The sequence below is a fragment of the Stomoxys calcitrans genome, chromosome 3 (genome assembly GCF_963082655.1).
Source record: "Stomoxys calcitrans chromosome 3, idStoCalc2.1, whole genome shotgun sequence".
NCBI classification, from domain to species: domain Eukaryota; kingdom Metazoa; phylum Arthropoda; class Insecta; order Diptera; family Muscidae; genus Stomoxys; species Stomoxys calcitrans.
In genome coordinates, this window is record NC_081554.1 from 92,138,245 (window position 1) to 92,153,761 (window position 15,517).

At 40.1% G+C, this 15,517-nt stretch overlaps 2 protein-coding genes across 2 annotated transcripts in view; one reads left to right on the forward strand and one right to left on the reverse strand.

The window, feature by feature from the left end:
- Positions 1-930: 930 nt before the first annotated feature.
- LOC131995814 (uncharacterized) lies at positions 931-6,702 on the forward strand. The gene is made up of 2 exons (XM_059364951.1): positions 931-1,509; positions 6,498-6,702. Exons 1-2 carry the CDS (start codon positions 1,167-1,169, stop codon positions 6,578-6,580), a joined length of 426 nt encoding a protein of 141 aa, XP_059220934.1. The 5' UTR covers positions 931-1,166; the 3' UTR covers positions 6,581-6,702.
- Positions 6,703-8,595: 1,893 nt separating this feature from the next.
- LOC106090422 (CD109 antigen) overlaps positions 8,596-15,517 on the reverse strand; it is a 32,040-nt gene continuing 25,118 nt past the window's right edge. The window contains exons 3-7 of the mRNA XM_013256594.2: positions 11,276-15,086; positions 11,003-11,196; positions 10,749-10,923; positions 9,333-9,438; positions 8,596-9,246 (exon numbers count right to left, since the gene is read on the reverse strand). Of these exons, the coding sequence (XP_013112048.1) occupies positions 9,032-9,246; positions 9,333-9,438; positions 10,749-10,923; positions 11,003-11,196; positions 11,276-15,086 (4,501 nt within the window). The 3' untranslated portion in view covers positions 8,596-9,031. The remainder of the gene's footprint in view (positions 9,247-9,332; positions 9,439-10,748; positions 10,924-11,002; positions 11,197-11,275; positions 15,087-15,517) is intronic.

Consider the following 15,517-nt stretch of genomic DNA (forward strand, 5'->3'; position numbering starts at 1 on the left):
AAACAAACTACATGCAATTGCAATGCACGGCTTTTGTCACTTTCTCTTTCTATGAATTCTGTTGTTTCGAAATGGTGTGGGGTGACGACAATATGCATTATTTTTACGAATGGATTCATAGGCAATAAAAATGGCATTCAAACCGTTCTCTGATACGCACCAATACTTGGCGGACGGTTATACTACCAGGTTGATCGGAAGAGCCCTTCATCGCAGGAGGTGGCGCCACACAAAAAACCGTTGTTGTTGTAGCAGTTTATTGTGTTCTATCTTTCGTCTGCTTGATTCTGTTGAGTGTCAAGACCCAGGAACTTTGCGTCTGGGTCTGAGTCGAGTGGGTTTGGCTGGGCAGTTCAACAGGTGTAGTGTATCGTGTGGTCCTTGGTTACAACCGGGATGTACATCTTGCACGTCAGCATCAATCCTTGCTCTGTAGGAGTTGAGGCGGCTGCATCTGCCTGAACGTAATTGAGCCAGAACTACTCTGGTTTGCGGGGGGAGGTCAATTTCTTCAGGTGCAATGGGAGGCGGTGGTTCTCCAAGGAGTACATTCACCCGGTAGCCATTTACCACATCTACTACTGTGTCTGCATGAATGTTGTCTAGACCTCCTTGATATGCCGCTTGATCTAGAGGTTCTCTCTTGTAACCCTGAACCTCACGCTCTAGATCATGTAGATCTACCTTAAGGCTTCTGGGCGGTGGATATCTATCCACAAGATGATGACTTCCGACTTTATCGCAGATAGCTGTGGCATGTGGGGAGAATGTGTAAGAGCTGTCAAATGTGACGCCAAGTATTTTGAGACACTTGATGGTCGGAATTATATCTCCATCGACCATCACAGTCAACTCAGTATTCACCTCACGCGTATTTGTAGTGAACAATGTGGCTGAAGATTTGGTAGCAGATATCTTAAGATTCGTCATACACCTTTGTCATCTTGTCGGATACTGACATACTTTTATTCTGTGGAAAAAAAAAAAAAATTTTTTTGTGGAGCATTGTTTGTCTAACAAAGTTGCTGTGCCTGTTCCAGGAGCTTCTTTCTACATCAGCCAGTGGAGTTTTGTGGTGCTGATTATTTTATTTTCTGGATTTTTTTACTTTTAATTGACGGCATCGACAACAGTTGGTGTGAGTGGTGAGTGTGTTTGTGTGCAGTATGGCCGCCATGGAGGCCGAAATGGATGAAGGAGGTGGGGGAATGGAAAATATTGCTTTAAATGTGTGTGTCAATTCCAATAATAAAGATGGTGCTTGGAAGCAAGTGTTTAAAAAATCGAAGCAAAATAAGGTTATGACGACAGGCAATGCCAATGTTGCTGAAGATCAAGTTGCGAGTTGCAGTAGTGGCAACAGGGAAAATGAGAATATCAATAACGATGAATGTGCTGTGAGAAATTCTGTGGCAAAAATGACCCGTAGCAGAGAAGAGGACGATACAATGGGCTATAAAAGGAGGAGGGTTAATGATGACTCGGTTCGTTATACGGCAGAACATACAGGTGAGATTAATGTATTGGTTGATACGTCAGAGGCAGAGAATGTAAAGAATAAAAGGGTGAAGAATGGGCTTTATTTTGTTGAGAAAATTAAGGGCATAAAGAGCGATGAATTCAGCAAGATTAAGAAAATAGACGCAATTGGTGTTACACTGTATAAAGTTTCATCTGAGGATATTGATTCTGCGAACAAATTTGTTGGCAATGAAGAGTTGAGGAATAGGAAATTGAGGGCATTTATCCCAAGAAATTTCATTGAGACATTTGGTGTGATAAGGGATGTACCACTTGGCTGGACTGAGGATGAGATACTAAATGGTTTGGTGTCATCCAGAAAGGTTGCATCGGTTAAACGCTTCTCCAGGAGGGATGAGTCTAACACTGGCGTTTTTCATCCAACAGAGACTGTTAAAGTTGGATTTCTTGGGGATGAGCATCCCCCATGGGTGATCTTTGAAAGAGCTGTGCTTGTTGTGAACACATATTATCCGGCTGTCCGGCAGTGCCATAAGTGTGGCAGACTGGGACATACGAGAATGGGATGTCGTTCTCAGAAGCGTTGTATCAAATGTGGAAAGGATGAGAGTGGGTGTGATGGACAGTGCAATGTCAGAAGGTGCATTTTGTGTAACTCTGATGAGCATATTGCCAATGATAAAGAGAAGTGTCCTAAATGGATTAAGGAGATCGAGACTAATAAAATTATGACGAAGAAGAAGCTTTCGAAAAGAGAGGTATTGCAGGGGTATCGAGCCCAGAATAGATTTGACATCCTGTGGGACGACAGCACTTTTCCTGGTCTTTATTCGGGCAGGGATACGAAGAAAAGAGTGGTTGATGACAATACACTTACAAAGGATCAGGAGGTGAACAATATGCTTACTCCTTTTACTTACAATTCAGTAGCTAAGAAACCTAAAAAGCCTTATGTACACAGTCCTGGTGTACAGATGCAATCCAGAATGTATGAGGAAGCATCCCCTTCTCGCCCAGTGTTTATGAAGGATGATCTACGTGTTTCTGAGCTTGAGAAAATAACAGCAGAGCTTTTTAAATTTGTTCATGATCTAGTAAAGATGAGTGGAAATAGTGCGGTTTTGGATGCAATGAACCATTTTTCCAATAGAATTCAGAAATGTGGCGTGAAAGCTCCTTCGAGTGTTGGAAATGTTTCTTCTTTACACAATGATCATGAAAATATGTCAATATAATGTACAGTCGTTCAGTGCTAACAAGAATTATTTGGAATTTTACTGTAATCAATATGATATTGATGTAATTGCTTTGTCTGAGATCTTTTCGGAAAGGAAAGAGAATACCAATAAGCTAGTAGAGTTTAATCTTGTTCAGAAATATAGACCAGATGGATATGGAGGGGTGGCCATTGGTCTTAAAAAGTTCATCAGGTTCTCGAAAGTCAGATATGACACGAATTATGACATTGTCATTGTTAGAACTAGCAATTTGTCCAAGAACTTGTGTTTGGTCTCGGCTTACTTTCCTCCTTCTATCTCTACGAAGGACATGTGTGATGAGATAGAACGTTTACTCACTTTTCTGGACAATATGAGCAATATCATCATTATGGGAGATTTTAATGCAAGAAATACATCGTGGGGCGACTCTATCACGACAAGGAAAGGTAGTGAGCTGGAAAGATTGATGTTTTCTTCAAACCTGAAGTGTGCCAATAATGGCAAGGCTACGTTTAGAAGAAATTTGGAGTCTACCGGATCGGTTCTGGACTTGACGTTTGTCAGTATGAACTTGGACGTGAATTGGATGGTCTGTGATTACTACCTGGGCGGCAGTAGGCACTTCCCCATCTCTATTGAGGTTGAATTATCTCCGAAAACACCTCAGAGATTTTTATGCAGAAACAAACTTCTTTCGTCGCTTGGAAAAGTAAAATTGGAACCTGATTTTGAATTTATTGAACAGACTTTCTCTTTGGAAATTGTGGATGCTACCTTCAGTCCAAAAGAGGGGCGCCATCCTAAGTACTGGTGGAACGACCATCTCCTGACACTCTTTAGAAGGCAAATGGCGGCGATGAAAAAGGCCAGAAGGAACCCTACGTATTTAAATCTGGAATCTTCTCGCAGACATATTGAAATTTGGAAAAATGAAGTGGCGAAGGCCAAAAGAGAAAGTTTTAAGCAGAAAATAGCCGAAGTTAATGCATCTACGAATGCTAGAGAAACATGGAAATTTATCAACTCTGTTAAAAACAGAGGACAACCGCCTAAGACTGTATGGAGTTATGACAATAACTTAGAGTACCTCAATTTACTTAAGAGTCAGGTACCTTATTCTCAATGTCATTATGATTACCATCTTGATTTTTTGTCAAATGACGAACACATCTCATTCAGTATGACTGATTTTGAGAAGTGTTTGGAAGGAAAACGCAAGAATTCGGCTGGAGGGGCAGATGGAATAACGTATGCCATGATTAGGGCTCTTTCTGACAAGTCTAAGGAGAATCTGTTAACGGCTATGAATAAAGCATTCTGCGAGAATTTGATAAGAGATAGCTGGAGAGTCATTAAGATCGTCCCTATACCAAAGCCCAATAAAGACCACAATGACATTGCAAACTTCCGCCCAATATCATTGATATCGGTCATACTTAAATGCATGAACCTCATGATTAAAGACAAGTTGCTGGATTATTTTCAGGCCAATGATATAATCCCACATAGATCCTTTGCCTACAGAAAGAATTACTCTACTGCATCATGTTTGAATGAGTTTCTACACAGAGTTGCCATCCTGAAAAATAACAACTTGAAGGTATTAGTACTATCTCTTGATATCAGCAATGCGTACAACTGCGTAAATGTAGGAATAATGTATAATATGCTAGCTGAGCTCGGAGTTAATAAGAGTATATGTAGCTGGGTACGCAACTTTCTTTCAGAACGGGTTCTGAAGTTGGGTAATGCTGAAGTAACGGTGAGAGATGGACTTCCTCAAGGCAGTTGTTTATCTCCCACTCTGTTTAACATTTACACTGCGGGCCTACACAGTGTTGAAGACAGTAACACAATGCTGTTTCAATATGCGGATGATTTTATCCTAATGTCCTTTGACTATGATTTTGACTGGGCATTAAATAATCTATGCAGAAAGACGTCTCAATTCAAGGAAATCTGTAGCTCTCTTAACCTCTCTTTTAATCCGTCCAAATGCTCTACGATGTATTTTGCAAAGAACAGCGTTAAGGAAATTAAGCTTATTGTTGATGGAAATCAAATTGTGCAAGTCAGGAAGCTTAAGTTCTTAGGTAGAGTAATTACAAACTCTCTCACGGTCAAAGATCACTATGATCATCTAGCGCCGTCTGTTAAGAATAGATCGAATATGATTAAATGTCTCACGCCACTGAATGGTGGCTTTCACCCTAAGCTTGCTCTCAATACGTACAAGGGCCTAGTTAGAGCCAAGATTGAATATGCCAGAACATCCACTGCTCACTCCCCTGCTTATATCAATAAGCATATTGAGGTGTTGCAGAATGATATCTTACGTAAATGCCTAGGTGTCACTAGATCAACCCCCACTCATGTCATTTATGCCCTGGCCGATGAGATGCCACCTAAGCAGAGAGCCAAGTTTTTGACTGCAAAGGAATTAATGAGAGTTCACATGCACAATCCTACTTTGTATGACATAATTTCAGATAATCCGCGTGTAAAGTCCAGCTATAGTAACATATACTACGAATTTAAGAACATTTTTGATAATATTAAGGTTGGTACCAATTACGCACTACAAAAGAGTCTCAAGGTTCGTCTCAACCTATTGCCTAGCAGGAAAAGTGACACTCCAGACGAGGTCATAAGATCAGTGTACTGCAGAGAAATTGCCTATTATCGTGACAATGATTTTGAGATTTTTGCAACAGATGCCTCTGTGGCCAATGCATCGACGGGATGTGGTGTATATAATGCTTCTAAAGATCATCGATACCTGTTTAAGATTGATTTTCGTTCCTCTTCTATGTTCGGGGAACTTTGGGCTCTCCTAAAGGCTCTTGAAATTGCTGTGGAGGACAAAGTTGTCAGCTGTGTTCTGTTTACTGACAGCCTTTCTGCTTGCAGAGCGTTGATCAGTAAGGGCACGAGTAACTATGTTGTTGGAGTATTCCATAACTTGCTGAATTCTTCGAAAATTGATTGTCATGTGGTGTGGTTACCCAGCCACAGAGGTATTGGAATAAATGAGGAGGCTGATTACTTGGCCAAGATGGCCTCGTACTGCGGTGCTCCTTTGAAGGTAAATTTCACTCCAAAGGAGGCACTACGCCTGGTTTATAACATTCTGAGAGAGGAATGGAATGATGAATATGTTGCTGCCTCACAGACCAAAGGAAAATTTTTTGCAAATCTGTGCCCTAATATCCCTACTAAACCATGGTTTTCTGGAAAACATTTCAGCCCGAATGACACAAAGATGATAAACAGACTCATGACGGGTCATACTTATGACAAAGTGTTTCTGCACCGAATTGGAGCGATACTAAATGCGAACTGTGATATTTGCCAAGTACCTGAAACCACTCAACATTGTGTGTTTGAGTGTGTTAAATTTTTACATTTAAGGAGAAAGTATAACTTTTTTAATACTTACTGTGATATTTCAACTATTCTTTCGACGAAAGACTTCTTACTATATAAATCTCTGTTGGATTTTATCTTCGAAGCGAAGATTCGTTTATGATGAACATAGTCCCAACAATCAATCATTCACTGACTGTGATATCGTTATTTTAATTTATATCCCACCCCTTGATACATTAAGAAAACCTCACCTGTATCTATCATTATCATTTAGCCCTCACCATCATTTAACCCTCATCATCATTTACCTGTTTCATATACTAATCAAAATCATCATCCTCCATCGTTATTGCAGCAAGTCACTACTAATGATTGTTTGACACTTACTAATTAATTTCTCCGATCCTACACCCCAAATTTTCCCAGTCTATTTTTTCCTTATAAAGCTTTCGAAGGAGCTAACGACATCCAGTCAACCACTCACACCGTTCCTGACGGTTTCCTGTTAACACATCTTCTGGAGCGGTATTTACACACCCTTGGTGTAAGGGTTTCGATGTGGATATCTTTTTGATCTGAAGACACAGTGTTCTTTTCTGGGTGAACACTTGCAATAATAACCTGGCTTTTGGTGCACAGGTGCACCGCCATCGTTTCTTTAAGAACCCAAAAAAAAAAAAAAAAATATCTTAAGATTTCTTGCAGGGAAATATGAGGCAAGTTCGTTGAGGTAGACGTTCAACCTATCGCAGATATCACCCCACCTTGGGGAACTTCCTGTTTAACTTCTTATCCCTAAATTCCACAAATGACTGGCGACCAAACAGATAATTCACGACCCAGCATTTCAGACCTGGCTGGAGGGACCTGTTGGCGATGTCCTCAATTAATTTGGCATGGCTGACAGTGTCGAATGCCTTCGTTAGGTCCAGTGCCACGAGGACCGTCCTATCACATGGCCTGGGCTAATTGAAGCCACGGCAAATGTGTGCGGTGATGGCATGCAAAGCTGTTGTTGTGCTATGCAGTCTTCGAAATCCATGTTGATGCTCGGCGAATGGAAAATCTCCTACAAGGCACGGGAGGAGTAATGCCTCAAGCGTCTTTGCCACTGGTGAGAGAAGGGAGGTAGGTCTGTACGACTCCCCCAAAATCGTTACCTTTTCAGGCTTCAGTAGCGGGATCACTCTGCCCATTTTCCAGACATCGAGAACTATAAAAGTGTTCAAAGAGAGGTTGAGGACAGTAGTAGGGAACTCAACTCCAGTTGAATCCAGATTCTTCAACATCAATGTAGAGATTCCGTCGGGGCCCAACGCCTTAGACGATTTGACGCCACGGATGACATTCGTAACTTCGCCCACGGTAAATTGTGATGGCTATTCATCGGCTCGGAAATCACGAGCCCTGTCACTCTCGGGATGCACAATAAATTGACGGCTGAACAACCTGGCACATCTCTTCGGATCAGTCACGGTTACTTCGCCAAAAGTGACTGAGGTCCTGTCATCCCGTCTACCGGGGTTAGAGAGTGACTTAACAGTAGATCACAGCTTGCCTAAACCGGTGCCTAAGTTACATTGCTCCAAGTGTTCCAGCCACAGCCTCAGTGTACGTGCTCAAAAAACAGTGTTATTTATGAGTCTACTATATATTGCAACTCAACTTCAGTTGCGCTGTCTAAAGGCAAATTCTACATTGAATTGAATTCTTTTTTACAATTTACAAAAAAAATTATTTCATGTCTTTTTTCCTGTTATCGAGGCGCTTGAAAATCCATTATACGCCTGGCTACTGGAACAAATATTCTGTAATGGCAACCTGAAGTAAAGTAAAATTTTTGTCTCCTGACAACGCAACTATAGTTGAGTTGCGATCCATAATCGATTCATTTAATAAAAAAAAGCTAAATACAAACAATTTTATGGAAACTAGTTTCTTTTTATTAGTTTTATTTATTTAAAAGGGACAGACATTTCTTAGAATACACATTTTTAAAAATATTCGATTTTTTCTTCTTATAAATTTAAGACATCTTATAAAGGACGGATTTTTCTGATGTTTCTTGTGTGAAACATTAAGATATATGTTGACATATATATGTATATATTTGTGTATAAATAACTCCATTAATTAACTCCAGAGAGAAATTATCATTGATATTTTATGTAGACATAGACAAAGTTGTAAAAACTTATGAAACTAAACTACACTGTGGGAGTAGTAAAAAAAAAATTAAGCAAAACATAACTACAATTTCAATAAAAGGAGCAAAGGAAGAATAAAATATAGTTATTTATCCATTTTAATGATTTCTAAAATCTAAGGCATACATGTTTGATTCTATGATACTTTAACTTTCAATATAATAAGACACATTCGGTATAAAGAGATTTGAGACAAAAATAAAGTGATCTGAAATAACACACTTTGTGTGATTCGCCATAAGAATTATTATGTAAATACAAATGCATGTATGTTTGATAGATAAAATGCACAATCGGTTCGATTTCATATATAAAAATTTGTTGTAAAGCTTTTAAAGGGAGAGATTTTCCGTTGGTCATACTTATATAAAATGCTCGGATTCTTTCACTAGACGACTTAAGTAAAAATCTTTGTTGGTTGTTGCTGATACATGTTCGTTTGTACACTTGAGATTGGAGTTTCTTGTAAAACTTAAAAATTAAACTACAATAAAATGTTTGGAGGGGTTTCTTTACAAGCAACCAATATGGACGGATATAGTTTCAATTTAAAAGTGTTTCGTTTCAATTTCATTCGTATTATTCAAGTTAGGGTGGGAATTCTTTGAAAATTTCAATTGCATCTCACACTATTTAATCGTGGTTGTTGACTTTTTCTCTTACACATACATAATAATAGTAATAATAAAAAAACCTAATAATACACTGCATTTGCTACATCTTGGATTGTGTGTGTGTGTGTGCTAGGTCTGGCTAGACTGACATTAGGTGGAGTACATTGAGAAGGACGTGCGTACGGCTGCGCATTAAGTAAACGAAAACGCTAAATATTACTAAAGAGACCGACATCGAAGCGCGCCAGCCCATATTGTATATGGAACAGTACGGACACTGTGAGCTGCCACAAACTTCACAGATATTCAAGAGGTAAGTGGGTAAGGCATCAAATATGGTTTCATTAAAGCGCTCTGAATAACAAAAAGAAACAAACAAAACAAGAATACACTTTGTTGAAAACTCAATGCAATTTGGGGCAAAATTTAATTTTTTTTACCTGGTGCATAATAATCGTAGACTCGTATGGGTAAATATCTAGACATGTTGGCCACAGGGAACCAACGTTCAATGGTGAAATTTACACAAACATCCTCGTGATCCAGCTGAAATGAAGAACATGTATATTTAGATTGACATATTCTGCTTTCATATTGCTCCAGAAACACCGAAATAAAAAAGTATGTATATTAGGGCGGGTTGATTTGTATGGATGAAAAAAAAGTTAAAAATTGTATAGCAAAAACGTAATCTACATGAAATTCTAAGCAAATTTTCCTACGAAACCATATTTCTAAATTTAAATGGCAGCCCGCGCCTCTCGACTTGGAAAAAGCTATTATTTCTACCATTTTTTTTTTCCCAGAGGCGGGCATATGCATTTTCAATTCGAGAGGCACGACCCTCACTAATGTATGATCTCGTATGTGTTAAATTCGAAAGGAAGAAAAATATGTTTATTACCATAGACAGTGTTAAGAAAAACTAATCCCGGTAAAATACAAAGAGGGTGAAAAAAAAGAAGAGTAGGTTTCTGCTTTGTCTTCCCCATACCGTAAAATAACTCGCATTAAAGACACAACCCATTCGATGTATTCCAATTGGATTCACATTGAGGGTTACAACATTTTCGGGTTTTTCTGTTTTGATTCGGGCATTTGTTCGAACATTTTTTCGTATTCTGCTTTGTTTCTTTGCAACCGAAAATTGGAATAAAAGGAAAAAAAGGAATATTGTAAGCAATTCAAACATGTTGTGTATTTAACTTTTGTCACTCGTCATCCCGAATTGGGCTCCAATGCTAACTCTTCTTCTTTTTTACTCTCTTTGGTAAAATATAGTTATGTATATTGATTTCTTTTCCGAAAAAATTGATTTGTTTCAATCTTTTGCTTTTCGTATAGTTTTATACCATATATGTATGTATACGCTGTGGCAAATAGCGGAAAACATAATAAAAGTAGACCTAGGTAGGTAAGACGCACATAGATCAACCTTTGATAATTTAATAATTGGTCACAAAACTCTATGCAGACATCTTAAACGCAATAGAACATTGAAATTGTATACGTTATGGCCATCTATAACGTCAGATTGCTGAAGCTGTCTTGATGGGTCAGGGCTAAGGCCCTTGCCTCTGAAGGAATCCATCGGGGCAATCCGGTACGTATAACCGGCTGCCATCGGATTGGGAATTGATTGTAATTGTAATCAGCTGGGCGCATTGGCCTAACTTCTATTGATTTACGTTGCATTTCACTACAGTTTTTTAACATGTTTGCATAAATGTTGAGTCACGTTGTAAAGTCACGTGTATAAGGCGATTTGGCCTTACTTAACAACTATACACATTTCCACGTCGTCAAACATTTGCAAATATATCAAAAGAACAAAATGGATATTTGCTCATACTTACATAATCGAAATAGAAAATCACTTTTGAATTTTGGTATTTGGCTCGTCGTAAATTTCTAACTCTATTGCTTAGAACGTAAGTATCCAATTTCTGTTGTTGTATCCAATAGCCAGTTGGTATGGTAACATCCAAAACAGCCATACCAGAACGTTCTGATTCTTGACGATGTATCCAGCTGAAATGAAGACCAAATCCAGAAAAGAAAAAATTCATAACTCAGTTCTTTGCTCGCTCAAGTGTTATAAGTGGCTTACTTTTGACAGACCACATATTCAATGTGCGACTGATTTCTACCGAACAATCTGACACTTTTCTCCAAACTGAATGCAGGTACAGGCGGTTTTGTTTGGAATTTCTCTACATCAACATTGTACTGCACGTGCATTTGTAGAATTGCGAAACCGGCGCCCTTGGCTTGCACCTTAACGGTACCCCAAGCATCGGGAATCTGGCAAAAAAAAAAGAAAAGAAGAAATATTTGTACATGTGCACTCTGTTCGATTGCATGAATTTTTGTCTCCCATTACCTCTATGGATTGCAATTGAGCCAGATTCTTATCATCAATGTGTAGCGTCTGAGTTTTACCACCCTGTGAAGAGGCTTCAATTTCTACTGTCAACGAAGACACTTCGCGAATACGCGAGTGTACGGTGTATTCAACCAGGGCACGTAAGGCAGCACTAGTATCCTGTGTCGATGCCCAACCACCGTCGTTCAAACGTTGGGCATTCAGCCAACGAGCTATGGGATCTATTATGAATTCTCGTCGAGACACATACACCAACAAGGCGTAGGCTGTAGTTTCAATATTAAGCGAATCGTATTCGTATGGCAGACGTGGCAAGGAGAACCATTTTTGATTTTCTAGTTTCTTTGGCGGTGGCGGCAATTCCTTGTTACCCCAATACATAAAATCGCCTACGGTGCGTGCATGCCGGTGGAGAATGCTAAAAACGTGTTCGGCCATAGGAGATTTACTCAACAAAAGAGCATAGGCGGTAATAGCGACATCGTATGGCTCAGGTGTGTCCTGCAGGAATTGCATGTTTCGTTCTATCCAAGATATGGCCCTTTGTTGCGATAGGGATACTCGGGCTCCCAACGAACCCGACAAATCTTTGACGGTGGCCAGTGTTATGAGGACATGAGAAGTCAGTGTTATGTTACGGTTGTGCAAGGCGGTGTTGTTTGCAAAATTTGTTCTATTCATTTTACGATCTGGCAACCAGGTTGTTTCATAAAAAGCACCCTCAGACGTTTGGTGCTGTAGAAGCCATCTGATGTTCTTCTCAATTATGGAAGAATCGATGTAAATGAAGTTTTCCCATTCATAGAAGGAGGCTTCTTGGAAAATACGCACACAGTAGGCAGTAAGCCACACAGAAGAAGCGGAATTATTCCAATCGGAGCGGAATAGCGAAAATGAACCATCCGGCTTCATGTAACTCAATTGCCGCTGATAACCGATATTCATGTGGTAGAAAGCATTCTTTTCCAGCGTCTTGTTTCTCTGATTGATAAGACGCATATAGAGAAGGGTGTACATATTGGCTGCAAACGAGAAGGCATTCTGTTCCGCAGATTCCATGGGTAAGTACAAGAGTGATGTGGCGTTTACAGGCATCGTGGGAAATATTGGCCCCACCACATCACCAACAACTGATATACGAGCCTTATTTGAGCCATAGACAAAGTAACGATCAGCTTGGTATGGAATCTCTGGCGTTTGGGTAACATTGACATGCATGTATTCGAATACATAGGCGCGGTTTGAAAGATCCAACAGAATCGACTGATGACGATACTGAGGCAAACCATCGGATTCCACATGAAGCTTTCGTGTTATCTCATCAGTGCCGAGAAGAGTTGCCACATGTAAGGTTACGTCAATATCGCCCAGTCGTTGCGGCACAATGGGTACGTACACGATCGATGTTCCCTGGGCGTCCAAGTAAATGAAGAACTCGTGCTCGCCAAACGATGTGCGAGGATTGTAGGAACGCACAATACCGTTTTCTTCCACATGCACAAATTTATAGTCTGGACTATCATGTAGAACCACGTTGGCTTCAATGGGTGTAGTCATATAGTTGAAGACCGTTACTCGAATGCCGATTTGTTCTCCCTGACGACAGTCGGTAGGCATTTCAACGTTGATGAAGAACGGTTGAACACCCACGTACTCGATGGGTTGTTTTGATATGCCAAACCCTTTGGAAGGGCTAACGCTGAAGGCACTTACCATCCAATAGGCTGGCCTATCTGGTACCTCAATATTGAAGATATAGCGACCATGAGGCCCGATGTTTACATCGCGCCATAGCCAAACATTCTCATAGTGCCGCAATACACGATTAAAACGATATTTGCGATAATTCTCTAATTCCGTGTCATTTCGCACGCGGCATCCAATTTCGTCCGTGCCATCATCGCAATCAAATAGACCATCACATTTCTTTTCCAAACGATAGCAACGTCCCGACAAACATTCACCGTAGCCTAGAGTAAAATTGCAATTGTCATATCTGCGGGGCACTTGCCCATCTGTGAATACAACCAAGCCGCTGTACTCAAACGTACGATTTGCATCAATGCCGAAAGACGAGGCTGGGAAGTAGACCAACTCATCGGGGTTGCCAGCATGTGAATGCCAGATGTGTTTATAGGTACCATTCGTCTGCTCATCAAATGTGGACATTTTTGTGATGATTTTGGCATATGTCAACTCATTTCCAGCTTGCATTGTGTAGAATGCCGAGTCAATGCCAGATAAACCCACATAGGAACCCGGCTCACCGAATATAGCAACTTCAACCTTTTCTCCCGTTCTAGCTTTGCGATTATTGATGTAAACGGTGAAATTGTTCCTTGATATTCCATTAACGGGGAAGGTTAGAGAGTCAGCAACGATTTGCCCCTGCGGTGTGATTTTCCAAACAACTATGGTGGCAACTGGGGCCATTTCGGCACTAAGCACAACGGCTATAGTCTTGATGCCCTCGCGTATCGTTTCACGATCGTTCATCAATATTACTCCTTTCGACATTATTAAATAGTTAAAGTCCTCCAGGAAGAAGTTTGTTCTAATGTGGAAAATGATATATTCGCCTACAACTGGTGCCTCTGTACTGGTTGTCACTTTAATGTGCTGATTGCGAGGCGAGTAGTGAGAAACCAGAAGCAGTTCTGCTTGTGGCCGCTCACCTTTTGGGTCTATGAAATGCGCCTGCAAACGCATTTGGGAAACGCCGTTGAGGAAGTCTCTTGATTGCGGGCGCTCGTCCAATTGCAAGTCATGGCGTAAATCGATTTTCACCTCCCATACACCCGGCGACTGTGTCATCATCTTGAGGCGTTGCAAAGGCCAGTCGCGTCTTCCGCCAGATTTACTCTCTACAAAACCCGAAACTTCCATCGTGCCTTGACGCAGCATATTTTCGTCTATGGGGGAACCGTCATGGTATTCCACAGCCAAGTATGTGGTGAACGGCATAGCAGGTTTGAATACTTGTGGACTTTCTCCCAAGAAATTTACGCGCATGCTGGAATTATAAATTCTAGCAATAGAATAGCCAGCAATTATTTCATCGTAGAATTTTTCCCCTACGGTCGCAGTAATCAGAACCTCAACATCAGACAAGTTGGGAATAAAGTTCAATAAATCGCGCATTGGCCACTTAAAGTTGAAAGTACCATTGAAATATTTCAAGTATGGTAAAGTTTTCCTATATTCGCCTGTCCAAGGGTCAAAAGTTTCGGCGACATCCGGTTTTTTAACCCAAAATGGCCACTCCTCATCGAATTGGTAGAGCTGATCCCGTTCGTATTGATTGATATTATACTGTTGATCCTGAGGCAATTGTCCTTGCAACTCGGGATTTATATTGGGATTAATATTGGGATTAATGTTGGGATTATAATTCTGGTTGTAATTGGGATTATAGTTGGGATTAAAATTCGGATCGTAGCGTCGACGTTGTTCGTACTCTAGGCTAGCCGCCAACTCCAATGGTGATCTGCCTAAGCGGAATTTCTCATTGAGTATTTGATTGCTGTAGTATCCAATCGGCTTAATTCTTGCCTTTAGAGTGAGATTTCCCTTAACGGGTGCTCCACTTGTAAAGTTGGCCATAATAGTGCCATATATGAAGGGATCAGTGTTGAAAAAGTAAGCTGGCATTGTGACATTAACTTCGAAGCGTGTTTGATAGTACTCCTCCACTGAGAAATGACTTTCTTCTGTCTGTCCCTGTGCTATGACTCGTATTGTCCATTCACCATAGGTGGGTTGATCAGAAAGTTTGTATTCCAAAGAGACGGAGCCTAAATTGGACTGTCTGTAAGAAAAAACAAAAATCATTGCAATTAAAAAATTATTGAAATTAAATATTCACTTCAAAATGAATTGAAAAATAAATGGGCAAAATATGGAATCGAGGCGCATTCATTATTGCGGCCAGAAGGCTTTTTGATTCCAGAGATTCCAGTTGCCCTATGTTAATATGATTTTCCTCAAATGGCAAAGCATTCAAGCATTAGCAATTACATAGTGGAACAATTTCTGGGTCATGATCTCGGAGCTGGAAAATTCCCAATGGGAAAGAAAGTACTAGGACAGTAGAGCACACAATTGATTCATTTTATTTGTTTAATTGAAAATGCTTCAATCAGGAAAATGATAATATCAAACAAACTTTTTGAAAAGGATGGAAAAAATTTCAAAATGAAACGGAAAATATCGTTTTCCGAATTATGAAAGGAAAAGTAG

Bases quoted from the DNA above. Each gene is read 5' to 3' on its own strand.
- LOC131995814 (XM_059364951.1), top strand. From the start codon at position 1,167: ATGGCCGCCATGGAGGCCGAAATGGATGAAGGAGGTGGGGGAATGGAA. The intron at 1,510-6,497 runs GTGAGATTAATG...AAATTTTCCCAG, and splicing joins TTATACGGCAGAACATACAG to TCTATTTTTTCCTTATAAAG.